Source organism: Harpia harpyja, chromosome 16 (assembly GCF_026419915.1).
Source record: "Harpia harpyja isolate bHarHar1 chromosome 16, bHarHar1 primary haplotype, whole genome shotgun sequence".
Classification (NCBI taxonomy): domain Eukaryota; kingdom Metazoa; phylum Chordata; class Aves; order Accipitriformes; family Accipitridae; genus Harpia; species Harpia harpyja.
In genome coordinates, this window is record NC_068955.1 from 879,324 (window position 1) to 899,292 (window position 19,969).

General features: G+C 53.8%; 2 protein-coding genes across 10 annotated transcripts; one reads left to right on the forward strand and one right to left on the reverse strand.

Annotated features, from left to right (window-relative positions):
• The first annotated feature begins 159 nt into the window (after nt 1-159).
• Nucleotides 160-5,083, forward strand: LOC128152655 (uncharacterized). 9 transcript variants are annotated; one of them, XM_052811179.1, is made up of 8 exons: nt 162-1,239; nt 1,492-1,624; nt 1,994-2,050; nt 2,218-2,394; nt 2,507-2,669; nt 2,743-2,845; nt 3,105-3,190; nt 3,332-5,081. In XM_052811179.1, the coding sequence occupies exons 1-8, from the start codon at nt 1,023-1,025 to the stop codon at nt 3,509-3,511; spliced, it is 1,116 nt and encodes a 371-aa protein (XP_052667139.1). In that variant the 5' UTR covers nt 162-1,022; the 3' UTR covers nt 3,512-5,081. The 9 variants fall into 9 exon arrangements, with proteins under 9 accessions (XP_052667137.1, XP_052667136.1, XP_052667138.1 ...); XM_052811177.1 differs by having other exon boundaries at nt 160-1,239; nt 2,749-2,845; nt 3,105-5,083; XM_052811176.1 differs by having other exon boundaries at nt 161-1,239; nt 3,105-5,081.
• A 4,897-nt stretch (nt 5,084-9,980) lies between these two features.
• ZC3H12A (zinc finger CCCH-type containing 12A) lies at nt 9,981-19,000 on the reverse strand. Its single transcript, XM_052811408.1, is given in 7 exon segments — nt 9,981-13,017; nt 13,123-13,229; nt 13,787-14,021; nt 14,816-14,955; nt 18,200-18,297; nt 18,299-18,731; nt 18,874-19,000. Coding segments are annotated over 6 exon segments (1,995 nt in total). The 5' UTR covers nt 18,689-18,731; nt 18,874-19,000; the 3' UTR covers nt 9,981-11,992.
• Between the last annotated feature and the right edge of the window lie 969 nt (nt 19,001-19,969).

Below are 19,969 nucleotides of genomic sequence, written 5' to 3' on the forward strand. Positions count from 1 at the left end.
GGCTTTGCCTTTCCATAGTTCTGGAGAAAAGAAGTCATAGCTGATGGTTTTTGATTACTTGGCCTTGGTACAAAAGCAGTTTTTCTCCCACTACTGCTGCTGTTCCAAAGCAAGGATTGCAAGAGCACCTGAACTTCAGAGAGTAAAAAATCTTTGCTGCACCTCGTTGACCTCAAGGAAAGCTGCTGTACCTTTTAGGCCAGAACATTTACCTGCAGAGAAACAGCAAAGAGCTCGTGTAGCTTGGCTCGGAGGCCTGTGTGTACAGGCGTTTGTGGCGAAGTGTCAATCAATCAATCAGCTCCACTTTCCCTGTGATAGGCATTAGGGGTGCTGCAGGGACAAGGGGAAAAAGCAACCTTTCCTGCCTCCGGCAGTGTTTGTCACTAAAGGAAGGGGACAGCCTGTTCTGATGAGGACAGTGTCTGATGGCAGCAGCCCTGGGGAGCCAGCACACTGATCAGGGCAGAAAGCTAAATGGCAAACGCTTGGTTCATAGTTGAAGGCACCCTGTTCTGCTGCTGATAGGCAGCTCTTCCCTCCCAGGTCCTGCTGATGGGCAGCAGCCCTTTGGCTGCCATGAGACAGGTGAGATTAAGAGGCCGTGGGGCTCTGTGCGGTCTGCCCCAGCTTGTCCCAGAACAAGCACTGATGGCTGAAGCTCTGCAGCAGCAGCTTCCCCACGGTGTTACTGTGGGGCGGGGGGGGAGGATGGTGTGGGGGGTCTCTGATCACTTTGGGAACATAAGCACCATCACCTACAAGTGTCGTGAGATGGATGCTGGAGTCTGACTCTGGCAGTTGTGCCTAAAACTTCTATTTTATTTCTGAAGACTTCTGTTTTGATTCCTAAACAGCCTGAGTGACTAAAGATCCCCAGGATAGCCAGTGCCTGGCCTTGGACACAGGAGTCAGAGCATGCTGCACGGGCTTTTACCTGAATGCTAATGAAAGCTAGAAGTAGTAGTTAAAAATAAATCGCAAGTCCTTTGCTTGTAGAAGATGAATCCTGAGCAGAGCAAATGAGGGGCGGCACAGCAGCAACCATCCTTATGGCCTCCAAAGGTAGAGCAGGAGAAACGCTAATCCCCTGCACAGCCTCGTCACCAAGAGGATTAGGCAGGATTTTTATCGAGCCCAAGCAAGCGGCGAGCAGCAGCCGAGAGCTGACACCACGCAGGAGGGGCAGCAACTGTCCCAGCCGTGTCCAGGAGGGGTCCGTGCGTGGTGCATCGCCGGGTAAGGGGGCACAGCCGGGGGGGGAGCAGGTGTCCCTGCTGAACACGTGTCCCACCTGCTGGGGTCTGGCCCTGTGAACGCTCACCCTCCCTTTTGCTAGCCTGGCACTCGGCGAGCCAGGCTGGACACCAGCGTGTGCCGGTGCACCCCGCGGCTGCCACGCGTCCCTCCAGCATGCGGAGCGTGGCACGTGAGCGAGCCAGTGGCTCCCAGGGCTGTGGGCACATCACCTCTCCATCTCCTGGTCTGCAGGGTCCCCATGGGCAGGCAGCGTGGCCCACCGGTGCCGAGGTGGAGGCAGCTCCTGCGCACCGGGTGCTGGTGGCTCCTCTCGCTCTCCGGGACGGTGCTCCGGGGGCTGCGGTGGCTCTGGAGGCTGGTGTGGGTGGGTACCACGGGGGTCCCTTCCCCAAGGGCCTTCAAGCACTCGTGTCGGCTCTAAACGTGGCGCGTGCCCAGAACCAGGTGCCGGGGCGTGGGGTCAGGGGTCTGCCGGGTGTGTACTGCTCTGTACCCGTGGTGCCGGGGGCTGTGGTTCGGTGTGGCCGGGGCAGATGGGGGAGGAGGTCACCACGCCATCCGACAGCGTGGCTGGAGGATCGCGACCCTCGTCCTTGGGAGTTGGCTTGAGGCACTGTATGGTTCTGCCCATCAAGAGCGCTGGGGATGTGGGGACATTGCTCCGGGCTCTGCCCTCCCTGGGGCAGGTTTGAGCCTGCTGCTCTCACCATGCGGCTGCCGTCCTCTTCCCCAGTACCTGCTGTTCTGCTACAAGAGCTGCTGGGACGGCGCCTTCCAGGTCACCGAGGAGGTAACTAACTAACTCCCCCAGCATGCCCCCATGCCACAGGGGCTGCAGAGATTTCTGCCTCCCCCCAGGACACGGCTGAGCCCGGTGACACGGTCTGTTGGGCGGCCCTGTGGCACCAGTGGGGCTGTAGGTCCCCAGGTCACGGCATGGCAGGGTTCCCCGATCAGGGTTGGTGCCAGGGGCCAGCCGGGCTCGGCTGCCTGTGAATATGTCAGTCCCCGCTGTCCGTGGCGGCTTTCAGCTCGGTGTGGTGCTGCGGTCGAATCTGGAAAGCGGCAGCCAGGGGAGCGAGGAGGAGGAGGAGGACGGGGGCTCCACTTCTGCGCTGGAGCCTGGGCAGGCAGGTGGGTCCCCGGCACGGCGGTGCGGGTGGGCAGGCGGGGGGGTGTCCCTGGAGCGGAGGCCGGTTGGGGTGGGTGTCGCAGGGCGCTGGCGGGAGCTGAGCTGTGGTGCCAGGGCAGTGGCAGAGCGGCAGCGGTGTGGTGACGCCATGCTGGAGAGGTTAGAGGCGCTGGAGGCCGACGTCCGCTTCCTCTGCACCGAGCTGGGCGCCGAGAAGCTGCTGTGGAGCAGCCGGTTCCTGGAGCTGCTGCGGGAACAGCAAGGCCTGCGCCAGAGGGTGAGTCCCCCATGGAGCCCCCAGGCCCCCCCCAGTCCCCTCCGGTACCCTGGACCCTCATGCCCCGTCCCAGCTGCAGGAGCGCCCGCGGCGGTGGGACAGCGGTGACAGCCCCGAGCTGCTGGGGGAAGCGGAGGACCAAAGTGCCAGTGGGAGCGAGGGAGAGAGCCTGGCAGGTAGCGGCTGGGGGCATGGGGGGGGATGGAGAGCCAGTGGTCAGGGAGGGGGGACCTGCCACCTGCAGCCAGAGCTGGGGATGGGGCAACATGTTGAGCTCTGCCACTGGGCAGCACTGGGAGGTACCTGGGAGGACAGGGTGCCAGGGAGGGCTCCCAGTCCTCTGTACCAGTTGCCAGCAGGAGCCCGGCTGGGTGCTCCTGCACTCGACAGAGCTCTGGCCATCGCCTCCCCTCTCACCCTTTTGCTCTGTTAAAGGACGCCGGTGGATGGAGCCACGCTGGCAGCCAGCCCCGTGCCCAGGCAGTCTTTTGGGGCCAGCAGCTTCACGACAAGCAGAAAACGTAAGCAAAGGTGTAAGCGGGGTGTTGGTGAGACGGGAAGGAGCCACATGTCCCTCCCTGCCCAGGCACTGCAGGACACAGGGCAGGACAGCGCAGTCCTGGTTGTGTTCCCATGTCCTTGTATGTGCCTCCATCCTTCAGTGCCAGCCAGGCCCTGCCCCGTCCTGCCCCATCCTGCCCAGCCCTGCCCATTCAGCAGAACTGCAGCCAGTTCCCAGAAGCAGGAACCAGCCGGGAGGCAGCTCAGGGCAAGCCGCTGTCTCCTGGGCTGCCCAGGGCAGGTCACAGTCACCCCTTGCCCGGGGCCACCCCTGGGACTGACTGTGCCCTGGGCGGGTTGTCTCTGGTGGAGTCCAGCAAGGAGCATCTTCCTGACCTGCCGCAACTTGTTGGGAGCTTCCAGGAACGAGGAGGAAGGTCACCGCCAGCTCCGTCACCTTGCACAAGCTGGCGACACCACGGCCACGGATGGATTGCAAAACACAAGCGCTGCCCCGTTTGCTTCCTCCTTGGCCAGTTGAGCCCCTCTGCCAGCTGCTCCGCACGCATTGCGACTCTCGGCCGGCTCCTTGCGACAGCTCTCAGCGGCAGGGTGGGAAGGGGGAACCCTCTCTCCTGGGGGGGGGCTGAGGGGCCCTTGTCCCCAGAGAACGGCTCAGCCAGGGATGCTGTGCCGCAGGAGTGCCAGCCCCGAGCGGAGCAGGCTCTGAGCTGCACGGGGCACGTCTGAGCAAACGTGCCTCTGCCCCCCCCCAAAGCGCTGTGTTGGGTCTGTCAGCCCCCAGCCCAGCAAAGGCAGAGGAAGCAGCCGGGGGGGTGGGGGCTGGAGGAGGGCGCTGAACCTCCCACCCCCAGGAGAGCGGACCCAGCAGGGCCACAGGCCCTCCACATGCGACAGGATCAGCCTTGGGCTCCCATGCAAGACCTGCGGGTGAAGGGCCACCCTGTGCCCAAGCCCTGGTCCAGCCTCAGGGGGCTGCGTGCTGGCTTCCACCCTGCCCCAGGCCCCCCCCACCACTGCCGGCCTCTGCTCTGCTGCTGTAAAATACAGGCGGCCACTTTCCATTTGGTTGTGTGTGCTTGGTCTTTCCGCTGCACGGGCTGGGACAGCTGCACCACTGCCGCTCTGCAAAGACCCCGGTCCTGCAGCTCTTTGGGGAGAGGGTGCGAAGACGAGCTCTTGCTAAAGCACATTGGGGACCAGTCCCCACCCCATGGCAGCTGGGGCACAGAACAGCATGTACCACAGCGGTGATTCAGTCAGGGAAGCGTGCATTGCAAACGTGAGCTGTGCTGCTGAAGGGAGCATGTGGCAGCAGCACTTCCCGCCTGGGAGATAATCCTGCCTTGCGAGAAGGCTATGCAAACCAGCCGCTCCTTGCCCAGAGATGGGCAAACGCTTTTCATCGCTGTTCCCACTGCTTAAAACACGTCTCGCCAGCCCTGTGCGCGCAGCCCTTCCCTGCGGGCCCTGGCACTGCGCTGTCTGCCACCGTCAGCTGCCTGCACCTGGGCAGCAGCGACCGCGCAACTGCCAGGTAAAGGGGGAACGAAGGACTCGCTGGCAACCGGCTTATGGCAAAGGCTGCGGCTGCCCCTGAGAGAAGGCAGCCACTAATTCAGGGGCATCTGCCCTCTGGCACAGGCAGCAGAAGGCTCCTGCCGTTGCTGCCTGCGAGACCCACAGGCGCAGCTCTCCGGGAGCCCGGCGATGCCGCCGCACACCTACACCAAGACTTGGCCTGTGCATTAGGCAGGGAACAAAGCGCTGAACAAATCTGTGCCCAGGACTGACTCCCTGCTCCCCAAGCAGGGCACATGCCCTGATCCACCACACAGGCAGGCGTCTGCCTCTGGGACAGGCCAGAGGAAACTCCAGTTTCTCCTGCCTTCTCTCCAGCTGGTGTTCCTATGGGCTGTTTTCACTTGGGGAAAGTGCAAAGAGCCCCCTGTGGCACACGGCTGAGGGTCTGCTAGTGACCCTGCTCCTCGCAGACCTGTGGCCCTGCGAACTGGCCTCCAGGCCTAAGGCTTTTTTTTTTTTTTTTTTTTTTAACTTTCATTCTGGTTTTGTTGCCAGCACCAGGTAGACTTGCTTATGCTGCTTGGGAATTAACCCCACAACACTGTGGAATGGCTGCCATGACCGCCATCCCCAGAGCCCTGGAGAGCACATGGAAACCATCTCCACAGCCCCGACCGCAGCCTCTGCACCCACCCCACAGGGCTGGCTGGGCGCAGGGACTGGGGACAGGCTCCTACAGTGAGCAGGGATCGTTCCTCCCAACATGCCCATGCAACACACCACATCAGGGAACTGATGCAATGCAAATAACAGCAGCCTGACTCACCCTGCACCAACCTGGCTCCTGCACAGTTTGAGGTGGGACAGCCCCACGCTTCATAGAAATACCAAAATAAATCAGGTCCTGCAAATGCGCCAGTCTTGGGTCCCTGCTGCAGCAAAACCCCAGCTCCAAACTGACCATCCCCTCTCCTGCAGAATCACAGCAGCATCCACGCAGAGAGACCTCAGGAGCACCAGTGATGCCAGGCAGCAGCTTCGCAGCGATGTGACACAGTCCCGGCCCTGCTGCAGCCGCAGCTCAGCTCTCCTGAAGCATCCACAGGGCTGTGCTGGAAATCCCCTGACAGCAGCTCAGCCACTCTGCCCTGGACAGGGTTTAGGAGGTGGAGGGTGAAATAAAGCAGCATTAGCTACGTTCACCAGCTCTTCCTCCCCACTGGAGCAGCCCCCCGTGGGTGGGCAGCCCCCGCTGCAGCTCTCTCACCACGCTGCCTCTGTGTGAGGCAACAGCTGCCCCGCAGGCTGAGGAAACCTTTCCCCTGGGCCAACACGCCATGCAAATCCTCCTGACCTATTGCTCAACCAGACGCCGTATTTACTCCAAAACATTTGTGCAACGCGGGCCTTCAGGGGCGCGGGGGAGGCACTGCGAGCCACGGGGAAGTTTGGGGCTGCTTCTCACTCGTGGCCTGTGGCTGTGCCGGGAGGGCTGAGCTGGCTGCCGCTCCCCCCAGTCGCTGCAGCAAGGGGTTTAGCTTTGCTCGGGGCCACCTGCTCAAGGGGAAGCTGAGACAGCAAGAAAGCACTTCTGCTGCCCTCGTGCAACTCCTTAAGGGAAGACTTTCCATGGGCAAACCCTGGCCTGAGGGAGCGCAGGGGCGTTCAGGGCCTAAAGCCCAAGGCACTGAGGAAGGCTGGTGACAGGTGAACTGAAAAATGCGTGGCTGGAGGGTGAGCACTGACAGGTACCTGCACAGGCAGCACTCCGCCATCCCCAGCATACCACCAGCCTCCCTGCCCCTGCCTGCTTTCCTGCCTTCTGGTAGGACCCAGACCCTCTCTAGCTGTTGCACCTTTCTGTTTGCTTCGGTGCAACGTTTACTGTGTGGAGTTACTCACTTTCTGCATGTCTTACAGCAAGACTGTACCCCAAACAGCCTCAGATACGCAGTGTGGAGCTGCTGCTGTGGTCAGGACACCTCTCCCTACCTGCAGGGAGAGAAACAGCCCTGCAGCCTCAGAGTTGGGTGAAAACAGAGATTTGATGCTGAACCTGCTTGCTTGTAAGGTGGCCTGCCCCAGGCAGGCGGTATCGCCGCAGCCCCCACGTAACCCCACACGTGTGTGTGCTTCTATTACACAGCAGCCCCTTTCCCACGGCCCGTACAGGAGCCGTGGGTCAGATTCCTGCCTCTGGAAATGCCTTAAAATGATACGAGTTGAGCTAGCCACATCCTGGAAATCCCCCGATGGGAGGGAACCAGATGGGTTCAAAGAAAAGTTCAGCAAGCAAGAAGGGCACAAGGCAGCTGGTGCAGGGGAGGGGTGAGCAAACCCCGGAGTACAGGCTGCGGCCCCGCAGACACTGGGTGCCCGATCCCTCTGGGCTGGGAGCAGGGGGCTGCGTCCGCTGCCCAGGGCCCTTCCTGGATCACCGCCCAGCACAGGGGAAGGAGAGACAAGAATCCAGCAGTCTCTACCCTGACCTCTGCCACAGCACAGCTTCCCATTTCTTCCTTCCCTCTTTTGAGTATTGATTTAAAAAAACACACAACAAAGTCAAGATATCCTGCAGCACTGACTTCTGAAGGCAGGCTCTTCCCCTGCCTGTTCACCCTTTCATTGTGCAGTGGGAGCAAAGCCTTTCCTTTGAGGATATTTAATTACCTTTGCCATCTATTTCTAGCACAACTGGGAAGGCAAAGAGGAGACTGTTCTCCTCTATCCCCAAAACACACCAGTGGACCCCTCATTCCTCTTTACAAGCACCTTCACTCAGCCTGCTCACCTTCACATCAGAGTTTTTCCTACCCCAACCCACCCTCCTTGGTTCCCTTTACCCTGCCTTGTGCTTTTGGGGAGGATGCAGCCACAGCAATCTCCTCATGCTGAGAGCAGGCACCTGGCTCGAGCAGGAAGCAACACAGATGACAAGTGAGAATGACTTGACCACTGCCAGAGGGTGAAGGATGGCACGCTTGATTTGGAAGGAAAGAGCTAGTGATGGCTGGGCTCACCAGACTTGTTTTGCAGAGCTCACAGCCGTTCAGCCAGCTCCCACTGACCCCACTGTCCAACAGAAACAGCCTTGGGTCATCTCAGCAATTCTCCTTCTCTTTCCCATTGTTATGCCCTGACTTTTTTCAGGTGCCTTCTGCACCCCATTCTCCAGCTCAGCCTGGGAGCTGCCCCTTTCGAAGAGAACAGCAGCCATTCCTCACCCTGTCAGGGCAGGAAAAGCCACTCAGAGAGGAGTGAGCCTCCTGCGGGGCTCAGCACAAGGCTTTACCAACTGCACAAGGCCAACAGGATGAAGGCAGGGCAACCCCGCTGAAGCAGAGGAAACTTTCAACAGGGTGTCTGTGTGTGACCTCCTTAAACTTCAGTAGATCAGTAAGCTGACAAGAAGATCTAACCTATTTTAAATGGATAAGAAACAATGCAAATGCACAGGAGTCATGACAGGTCCTCCCCACCGATGCGCCCCGAGGAAGTGGTAAGCCACAGGATGTGTCTTGAAAATTCCACAATAACAGCACAGCGAGAGCCTGCCCAAGCACGGCAGCCCGCCATGTGCAGGTAGGCAGCTCCTCTGACTCAGTGCAGACGACTGGGGGGGGCAAAAAACCATGCAGCCGCGACAGTTCTGGTCAGCATTCACCACGCTTCCTGAGCTCCCGGGCACCGCAGTGAACCGGCCCACCGGGACGCGTGGCACACAAGAAAGGAGTACTTACACTCAAACACACAGGATGCTCCAGGGGCAGGAGGCACAGGTTCACTCACGCAGAAGCCTTGCATGAGAGAATGAGAGAATTCAGAGAAACAGTGGCTGGATTTCGGCTGGGTTTTCTGGGTGGCGTAGCAGCACACACAGCAGCAGTTTGTGGGAATAATTTTGACCAGATTTGTATTAGCAACTGACCCTCCCAGATTGCTTCATGTGCCACCAGGACTGTCACTGCAATAGAAGAGGGCCATTAACATCATAACCAAACTAAGTCACCACCAGGTCTTCCTTTTCTGGTTATGGTAATGAACCTCTGTGCTTCTGCACAGGTTCCTTTAGTTGTGTCGGTCCAGCTTTGATAGAAATAAAAATAAGCATTCCCTCCACACCTACACATCCTGCAAAACTAAAATTAGCTATTAAGCTAAATATAGCTAAAATAAGCTATAAGACCGGCCTTAAAATCCTGCAGCATTTTTCAACTACAGACCCCGCTACAAACAGCAGAAAAGTCTTCACCTGGTTAAAAGGTCTGATCCAAATCTATGACACATCACTTAATCCCCTCCCCACCAAGACCCCAGCCATCATACAGGTACAGAGCCACATGAGCTTACCGTCACTTCAGATGACATCCTCCAGAGGGTTCCTCTCCCACAGCCAATAAATGACCTTTCAGACTGTGAGGCTCCAGATTCACTTTTTGAAACAAAGGACTATCTCCGGGAGCACCTGCCTTCCTTGTTTTTGATTAACTAGAAATAGTCATTGCCCTGTATTAAATCAGGAGCACAAATTTGAATAAAGACTATAAAGTTATTTAGCAAGTCAGATAGGAATGAACATGCGGTACTGCAGTATAGCAGGTGGGAGGGGAAGATTCTTACACAGAAATGTGAGCATTGGTATTCCTACTGCATTTCCTTCCCAGTTCATAACAAAGCTTTAGAGCAAAGTCTTGACATGTTAGAGTTCACATATTATCATATGATCATGCTTGACATCTGACACAGATGTGCTATACAAATGGCTAACATACATATTTATTTCCAGACTGTACTGTGGAGCTGCCCATTAAAACTGAAGCACAGCCCACGCTGTTTATTCCAAAATTGTTTGAGTGTACTATTCTTTAGCACTCGAGACATCCAGCACCACTGTGGTTCTCATACTGCAGTTAGAACCACATGCCAGCACACCGCTGCCTCACTGCACCTCGACTGCCAGTGCATCCCCTATGCAGTGAGCTCACCTCAGTAATGCCAAATAAACAGTAAACACTGGACACGCTATTATCTGCTACAGCAATTTGGAGCAATTTGGTTGGTTTTTTTTTTTTTGACCTGTCACACTGCATTGATTCACAAGCCTGTCAATATCCAGCCATCAGGCTGTTGCTGCCACTAGACTGTGTATGAAGATCTAAGATTGTGAGAGGAACCCCAGGGAGGAAGGATAATTCCTCTGACTTTCCTGGAAAGCCAGCCAAAATGTTGAATGGTCTTCCAAAAAGCCACCAGAGACCAAATAACTCAACTCAGCAGTTTTTATTCATATAACACAAGTTCTTACTTTGCCATGGCTTTCACATGGCTGCCTCCATTCAGTACATAAACTATATACTGCATAATGATACAGGAAGTTCAGTAAAATGTCAGCTTGTGAGTATAAAATGTTAATCTTCTGATTGCAAGAGAAGAAGCATATATCAGCATTCCACCAGAAAAACAAAAACCACGATGCCAAGTAACGCAATGGCTGAGTCGAGACTAGTACTAATTAAAAACAGCATCAAGCAGCAAGTTGCTGGACAATAACATTAAAAACCATTTTTCCTGTAATTTACAAATATGCAAAGTATCAGGTTACTTAAAATTAAGAAGCATTTTGCTTACTAACATGAAACATTACTAATTTGTAATGTATCATAATTAACCAGGTATACAGGTTTCTGTGTCCCTGTGGTTTTTATGGCACATGGTGCCAGTCTGGGTAGGTCACTCCTTGGACAGTCAGAGGGAAGAACAGTAATAGACAAAACCATTCCTGAAGAGGGTTCTCAGAAACAGCTGTATTCCACTCTCCCCTTCATAGTTTGCCACTCAACAACCTTGGTTTAACCACAAGATGGACGTATTTAAAAAACATAACAGAAAACACAGATACAATGTGTATCAACAAATCAACTGCTTCTGGCCTGCAAGTGCAAGAAACATCTTTGCATTCTAAGCACAGTGAAATTCCAGGACCAGAACCAATTACTACAGCAATTGGGTTTGCATATTTAAAATTGTTACAGTATCTACAGTAAAAAACATCTTACAGAGTAAGAGGGAATGAAAGGGGAACAGTCTTACCAAATAAGTCTTACTCTACATTTTTGGATGCTGCTATAGATTGACAAAGCTGAAGGGGACAGGAAAACGTTAGTAAGAAGATGAAGCAACAGCTTTACAGAGAAAAATACTAAGGAATCCTCAGGAACAGTACTGGCAGCAGTCCAGACATGACTACAGCTGTTTTACTGAATGCTCAAAACTATTGCTGTCTGAAAACAAAAGGCACAACATCATAAATCCTCCTTGTCAGTGTTGTACAGAGATAGCCTAAGACAGGTTACCAGGCAAGGTCAATGTTTTAGAGCAGCATCAACAGTGTGGTCATCCACATGTTCTGACAACTGCATTTTTCAGCAAATGCCAAACACACAACTTGCATGTAGCTTTGGAGCAGTGTCAGGCCTCTCATCCTGAGAAAGGATTGCACTCCTAGCTCCTCTTATTTCTGGGAGCTGAGCAGCTTGCTAAGCACTTGTGCTACATATTGGAGAATGACCTCATCTCAGGAAGGTAACCTTAAGTGGGAGGGGTATGGGAAGCATCATGAAAGAAGTGCACCAATAAAACCAAATTAAAGTCAGCTAAACCCAGCATCATACTATATTTATAATCCAACATTTTCCACAGGTCTGCATGGCAGTATTTACTAAAGAGGCTCAGTTAACAGCTAAGAACAGCCTTGACAATGCATTTCAGTCTTCACAAAAAAGCCTCACGCCACTGCAAAGGTAGTACCCCCTTATCTTTCACAAGCCCCCCCCCCCCCCCCGCCCCAGGAGTCCTCCCTCCATATGCCTGATAATACACTAAGCCATCTCAAAACTGAAGCTAATGGGAGGAGTAAGGTCACATTCAGTTCTGAACAACTGTAGGAATTTAGGGTGTGTCTGACTCACCATACAATCCCAAAGGAAAAATCCTGCTCTGAAGCTGCAGCCTCTTCTCCTGTTCAGCACCCAGAGCCTCTTCAACAGCCTCTGGGGAAGATGGGACCCTAGGGTGCTCTCACCTCTCTAAGAGGGGCACACTGTCACGTCTAGACCAGAATTTGCTGTGAGCATACCACATCTGGTATCCAGCCTCCAACTGGAGCCTGGTATTTCCAAGGAAAAAGGAGGAGCCCTCAGAAGGCATCTACAGCAGCTACAGAGTGCAAACACTGCCTCTCAAGCTTTTCACGTGCCTGGCTGCCCTCAGCTTCTGCCTCATATACCTGGGTTCTGAGACTTGTACGTCAGTATCTCTGCAGCTAGCCTTTGGGGATCCAGAAGCCGAGGGAAACGGCTCATCACAGCATCAACTAAATGGGGATGGAATATGCCACACAGCTTGACATGCACATTGGCCCGCTCCTCCGCAAACTGGTCAGAGACAGCCCACTGGCAGGAGTCCCCATACGCTGGCCCTGGGGCTCTCTGTACTGAACGAGGATCTCGCACACTGGTAGATATCACTTGAGGTGGCGGCATCTGGTATGGTTCGGACCAGTACTCCCGAGAATGGGGTGGAGGGGCATTATACTCATTGGGCAGGCTGTATTGCCCAGCATTAGCTGGGTGTACAGGTACTCCATAGCCTGAGAAAGAGTGAGGTGGCCCTGAGTGAGCTATCTCAGGGCTATACTGCAAGAAGCTAGCACCAGAGGAGGAAGATTTATGGGAACCGTGCTTGTAAGAGACCAGACCATTTTTCTCTAAGCTGGGAGAATGTGGGTAGACAGGTCTCTGCCTACCACAGGTGCAGACTGCCACCTGATCAGCATGGGAATGATCACAGTGACTGGTAGATCTGTAAGGCCACATGTCAGACAGTTGGTTCTCCAGAGACCCAATGCCTGAGTCAAGATGCTCCTGAGAGATATAAGACAGAGAGTCCATATGAGGCTGCTGGTACCTGTCAGAAGACCTGTGGCTCCCACTGTTAGGGGGGATGCTGCCTGACACACAGCCTTTGACCTGAAGCGAAACATCGCTGGGCTTTGCTTTGTGGGTCAAGCTTTTCCTCTCTGCAGAGACCTTCTGCAAAGAGCTTTTATCACTCTCTGTGGGCACAGAGCACAAGAGGTCTGCCTGGGAACCTCTTTTGCCCTTTTTCTCCTCCTTGGCACTGGTACTTCTGGTAGGAGACAACCTTGCATTGGCTCGGAGTTCATCAGCTAATGAGCGCTGGGGCTGATTGATCCTTTCAGGGTGGTAGAATTTACACTTGATTCCATAAGTGCATTTCTTCCCTGCAAGGAAAGGCAGAGGATGGAATGACCAGCTGAATTTTACTAAATGCATGAATTACCCTTGCACAGACACCTCAGTCTTCATGTTTAGAAGGCAGGTCTTACCATAGGGGCACTGTTGTTTCTTGTGTTCTGGCACCACAGGTTTCTTTCTGAGAAAGTTATCCAGGCTGGGGCCATGTCGCCCTAAGGGATCATCTGGAGGCATAAACCTAAAGAAAAATAAATCTCAATCAGAAGCAGTTCACTTTCTTGGGTGAGGGTTTAATTTCTTCTCAGTGTCTCCCATTTCATTGAAGATTAAAAGCTATCTGAGCCCTAAAAAGCTTTCCCATTTCCCTGACGATATACCCTCCTGTCACCTGGTAAAGACCAGCATGAAATGCTTCACTTCAGGCACAGAAGAGGTTTTGTGCTCTGCTGCTGACCAGAATTAGTACTTGCTGCTGGGCCTGCTAGTGACTGTCCTGTGAGGAAATCAAGCCCTGGAGCTCTCCTAGGAACTACATCAGAGCTCCTAGCTCCAAACCATGAACAGCTATTGAGATTACTCCAATTCCTTATGCCTTTGTACCTCACCACAGTTGGGTAGTTCTTCCCACCACACTTCCTTCTACATAAAAAAAATAAAAATCTCTCTACAGCATTTTTTTTTCATTCTGTACCAGCATTTTGCTCTTTTCATGCACCACTTGCTATTGCTTCATTAAAACAAGACAGCATGCTCACACGAATCTTTTTTAAAAGCAAAGGAAGAATGGGAACATACTTGTCATTAACAAAGGAATACATCAGCAGACTCTCCTCAATGAATTTCTTCCACTCAGGACGCTCGTTCTGCAGGTCCCGATAAGTATCGTTAGAAACCACAATGCCATCAGACTCATGTGCCAGTTTCACAATGAATCGATCATCATAACAGACAACACGCTTGCCTCCAACCCGCCTGGAAGGAGTGAAGACCAGAATTTTCTTCTTTTCAAGGTCACGGAGAATGTACTGGTCTAGAACAAACACAACTGTGAACACACTTACACAGCCCAAAGGCCTTCACACAGATAAAGTAACATTATAAATAAATGACAAAATTCATGTAGTCATTTCGTCTCTCCACAACCCAGCCTGTAGTCTCATCTCTTTTCTTATATCATCCATCACACTGTCAGAGGTGGACTCCTAGCCCCTGTGCCTGCATGGCACCTGAGAATACTTGGAGCACACCACAGAGGCTGCTGTAATACAGCAAGTCCCATCCACATAATCTTTTGCTTGCAAAGTGTGATTTGCATTTAAGACTGGCAGGCTAATATCTTTTGTAGTGCCATACTACGTGCGTAGATTTCTGAGTAGAGGTACTCAGAAGTCTCAGCTGTTTGCCAGTTCAGAGCAAACTCCCCTCAATTTGGATAATTCGGACTAAACTCCCATCAAGCTTTAACTTTTAACATGTAGAAATTCTGTACGGTCCCCAGTATCGAATATGTTATAGTCAAATACATAGCATGAAGATGTGTCCCTGAAAGAGGAAAAAAAATTAAAGTAATAAAAGACAAGAAGTTAGGAAGCAGAGTAGTATTACATTCTTTGTTCTCTGAATTATTCCAACTGATCCAGGCAAGAACTTGCTTAGGGGAGAAGTTAATGACTAATTCTCACTGGTCAGCTCAACTTACTGGATCTCCTACTACTCAGATCTTCCATTCATAAGTTAATTACTAACTAGCCAGAACTTTGCAAGCTCATTAAGCGACAAAGCATTAAGCCTGTAAAGCTACTTTTGGTTTTCATATTTCCACACCTGTTATAAGTACATCTGGTCGTGGCTGCTCCTTCCTCCAAGATGGCACAAAGACTGTAATATCCTTGTGTCCCCTGTCCCAAAACCACTGGACAGCCAGAAGGATGCCTCGGCAGGAGAACACTTCTTTATTTCCATGGCTGCATCAAAGAAGAAAATTAAGAACTTCAATATTCAGGTTATGTACAGACTAGGCAGGCAATACACTAAGCAAATGGATGCAGCAATTCAGACAACCTTTAGTGAAGAAGTGTTAAGAGTAGCACAATCAGTATTCATTGCTCATCTTGTGTAAATAGAAGCACTAAGATCTTCACAGAATGACTGTTCCTTTTAGCACCTTAGTATACCAATAAACACCCAAATTCTCACTGGGAGAGAGAAGGCAGCAGTAACTGTTGCAGCTGCTCTGAAACAGAGCCTTTGCTTCAACTCTGGACTCTAGATCTTTATTTTTAGCCCCGAGTACAACGTGATCTTGAACACCCTTTGTCCTATTCTGCCAGCTAATGCCAGTGGTTAATCTCTGCCAGTGCAAACTGCACCCTCACTAGGTGTTTTGCTTGTAAAGTTACCAAGATAAGGAAAACAAGATATTTTATGCACTCTTACCTCAAGGACATCAGCACTGATGAATGATGCTTCTTCGTTATATTATGGCCCCAAAAGTCTGTTGCAAATGCACTATTTGCACAAAACAGCAACATCTCCTGTTAACAGGATCAGTGCTGAATGTCTTAACAGCACTTGGCAGTTTGAGAACAAAGTTTGACAACAGCATCAGAAGCTATGTACCAATGCAAAAAGCTGCTTCTTAATTATTTATTAGGTCGTATCAATAAGTTTCCAGAACTTCTAAGAGGAAACTACCACTCCTGTTTTACAAGTGCCAGTATTTACAGTGTAATCAGCTCTTCTGTTGATAATAGTTCTGGCAAACTTTCAACATTTCTGTATTACAGCCCAATTTATCATTCTGGGGATGTAATAGCCTGTGTTTTATGATGAAACTCCGTTAAGATGTACTATACTGCAAATAACTGGTCTCATGATTCAGTAAGATTTTTCCCCACCTGGGCACTACCCCTGCCCCAAGTCTTACTCTTCCCATCTACACTGGATTGATATTTCAACTCCCACCACCACTCAGCATGCCAGTGAACTCCTCCATAAAGTAATTACTGAAGAGCTTACACATCCCAGCAGAGGCATTGCTAAGAAGCACTATTGCTGGAGTACCACTAGAAAGCAGCTTTACTTCTCCTCCTGTCCTCACCCTTCTCAAACTATTAAGAAAATTGAAGAGTTGTACCAAAATACTTATTCTAAAAGAACTATACCTTTAGCAACAAAGCTAACACCTAAAGAGACACCAAATGTATCTTCATTAAGAATCTCAAATTACAGAAAGGCTGACATTAACCATCAGAAGAAAGATGCTCTAAAAATTTTCTCCAATGTCAGACTGGTTTTTCTATAGATAAAGGTAGGTTACTATAATCTTTTAGAGATAAATGCGAAAAGCAGAGTTTTGGGGTTTTTTTTGGGTTTTGGGTTTTTTTTTTTTGAATCCCTGCTACCAATCTCAAATCTACAGAAGGTAGCCAATTGGGCTGATCTGATTTGGCAGCAGCCAAGAAAAAATTCCCTTAGAAGGAAGTAAAAGCTAATTTCCACTATGATTTGCATATGTTTGTCAAGAGCTGTTCAGGGAGGCCGCTGTACACACTGCAAATGAATCAGCAGGGAACATCACACCATCAATACAGGAAGTTTCAGAACGGAATTCCCCTTCTAGCAAATTGCTTAAAAAAGCCAGACTGCTTTTCTCATGTCAAACTCTGTCCTATTGGCAGCATTATTACCGCCTGGCCTGCCCCAGTCACATTTGGTGTGATCTCTCCTGTGCTTTTTGGGATAACTTCCATGGGTAAACAGCTCCTCATTCAAAAAACCACAAACAATTCTGTTGTTTAAGCCTGAGCACTTATCTAAGGTGAGCTTCACTGCAAGAGTCACACTTGTCAGCCCAGGTCTCACAATAGGCCATTTTCCTCAAGTGACTGCACAGCTGCTGCAGGAATAGGACGGTGCTCTCCTGCAGACACCCGGGTCAAATCTTTGACTCTCCAGCCCTGCTCTACGGCCATCAGAATTCCTTATTTGCCCTGGGACTCGCAGGCTCTGTTCGCTGGTTGCACAGCAGACTGTACCCCATCTTTTCTCAGTCCTGTTCTCAGAACTGTCAGCCACAGCTTGGAGAAAACCACACCTGAAAACAAATCTCCACTCAGCACTTTCACCTTAGACAAAAGGTACAGTAACACACACAGCAGCTCTGTGTGCACCCAGGTTTATTTTTTATAAAAAAGTCTGTGTACACAAGCATATACTACAAGACCTATTAAGCTAAAACACAGTGAAGGAGGCTTGCTTTTGAACTGCAACGACAAAGCCTAATTCGGAAGCCTGGTACATTAAATTAACGGAGCCCAGACCCTCCTGTGCAGAGGTGGGGAGTGCAGCACCAGGGGTTGGGGCCGGGGCAGGCAACACTCACCATTGCAGGGAACAAAAGCCAAGGTGAAAGCGGGGACATCAGGCTAATAAACATCCAGCCCAGAGATTCTGGGCGCTCCATGGATATTAGGGCTCCTGCACTCCCAAGTTACTGCTCCAACCCAAGCGGCTTCGCAGGCTGCCTCTGGTGGCAGTGCCCGAGAGGACCTGCGCCATCAGCACCAGAACACCCGCGATGCTGAGGGCAAGTCGCAGCCGGGCCTTGGTGACACCAGAGTGCCCCTTTGACATCTCGTCTGTTCTCTACACCGTACGGAAATCCAACCAAAATACAAGAGTCGCAGTTTGGAGACTGGTCTCCAATGCAGGAGACAGCTCTGTACTACAAAACCTTCTCTAATTAAACCTGTAATTATTTATTGAGCAACTTCCTGCTACAGAAACTTACATAAAGCCATTAGGTAAGAGGACAGCGTATCTTCAGTTGTTCTCCCCATCAGCTAGAAAACAGAAGGAAATGCCTTCATCTCCCGGGAAGCACGCCCGCTCTCATCAGAGCCAAGAGACCACCGGTTACGGGCTGGCAGAGACCACGGGCAGGAGAGGCCGTCGAGGCAGACCGCATCTGCGGACACGACGCTCATCCTCGTGAGAGCTATGCATTCTGGTGAGGGGCCTTGGAAAACACTACCGGCCACTGGCCGGGCATCCAGCCGTTTGCAGTGAGAAACCCCCCGAGATGTTCAGAGCCCGAGCTCTCGGCAGACCCCGTAGCCGGGGGTCAGGCAATAAAACCCACCGCCCGGCCGGGCCACCGCAGCGAGCCCCCCCCCCCCCCCGCCTGGCCAGAAACCCCAGACGCACCTCATGGCCACGTTGCTGCCATCGATAACGATGGGCTTCAGGTTCTCGCTCTCCGTCTCCTCCGGGGCCGGCGCGGGGGTCTTGTTGGCGGCCCCCCCCCCGCGGCACCAGCGGGGCCTCCTTGGCCTCCGGCGGGGCCTCGGCGCTCTCCCGCTCGGCCGGGCCGTGCTTCACCAGCTCCCCCAGCACCGTGTTGGTGTCGGCGTTCAGGCCCAGCTTCTGCAGCACGACGTGGATCTCCTCCGAGGAGTAGCCCAGCTTGCGGAAGAAGTCCACCTTCAGCTGCATCTCGGCGCCGTCGCAGGGCTCCCGCCCGGGGCTCCCCGCCTCCTCGGGCGGCTCCGCGCCGGGCAGGCCGCCCGGGCCGAGGCAGCGGCTCTCGCACGGCTCTCTGGCGCTCATCCTCTCTCCGAGCCGGGGCGCCGGCGGCCTGGCGGCCGGCAGCGCCTCAGGCCAGCCCGGGACGGAGAAGACGCTGCCCGCGCTCATGGCTCCCCGCGGGGGACTGCCGGCCTCCGCTCACGCCACGGACCTGCGGGCCAAGACGGGCGTTAGCAGCGGGCCCCGGCCCGGCCTCCGCGGGGCCCAGCCAGGGCCGGGCCGGGCCGCGGCGTGTCGGGTCGGGCCGGGCCCCCCTCCCCATCCCCATCCCCGAAGCCGCCCGCCCCTCTTACCGGCCTGCCGCCGACGGGCCGCCGCTGCGCCTCCATGGGGCCGGAGCGGGCCGGGCGGCGGCCGCCGCTTTATACCGGGGCCCGGGCAGCGCCGCGCCAAGGCGGAAGGGCAGAGCGGGCGGGGGCGGAGCGGCGGCCGCTTCCCGGTCCGCCCCGCGTCCCGCCCGGCCCCGGCCCCGGCGTGCGGCCTCGCCTGGGGCCCCGCCGCCGGGCCTGCCGCTCCCCGGGCGAGCAGAGCGGAGCGGGGCCGGGACTCGGCCGCCCCCCCCCGGCCCCTGCGGTTCCCGTTGGTCCCCTCCCAGCCCCGCCGATGCCTCCTTGCGGAACAGCCCCGGCAGGGGCAGGTCCCTGCCGCAAACACCTGGGGTTTATGCAAATCGTGTTGCAACGCGGGCGGATTTGCCCCGACAAGCGCGCACCGCAGGGAAACGCTCCCCTCCGCTTCCCGCTCCCCCCCCCCCCGGGGCCGGTCCCCGCTGCCCGCGGCCCGGCAGGCTGCCCGGCCCGGGGGGGGGGGGCGACGAGCGGGGCGGGGGCCGCGGCAAAGGCCCGAGTTAGCGAAGGCAGGCAGGTCCCGCGTGGAGGAGATGGTTCCTCGGAGGGTTTGCCAGCGAGTCCTTGGCTGCTGTCGCTCGGGTTAAAAGCGTTAAAACACGAAAACTCCGCTCCCGGCCCTTTTTTCACTTCCCTCGCCACCGTCAGAGGTGGATGTCCAGTGGTAATTGAGTCCCAGAGCTCCGAAACGCGTGCTCGGTGCTTCCCGAGAGGGAGCGCATCTCCTGACCGGTACGGGGTGTAAGGCGGTACCAACCTGCTGCCCCTCACCATCTTAAAGACCAGGCTTTGGCCCAGGAGCTGTCAGGAAAACATCGCTCCAGCCCCGGCACACTCAGCGCCCAGTCAGAAGGCAGAGCAGACCCGCGAGCTGAAACTGGAAAGGGAGGAAAATGGGACGGAGGGCAGGGGACGGTGGGTCGTGTCAGGTGCAGGGACAATCCTGCAGTCACCAAGGAGTCGCTGAGGATGCGCTGCTGCTGTTTAAGCCAAGCCTAAGCTGTAGGCGGCTTTAGGCAGAAGGAACGTGTGAATGCACCAC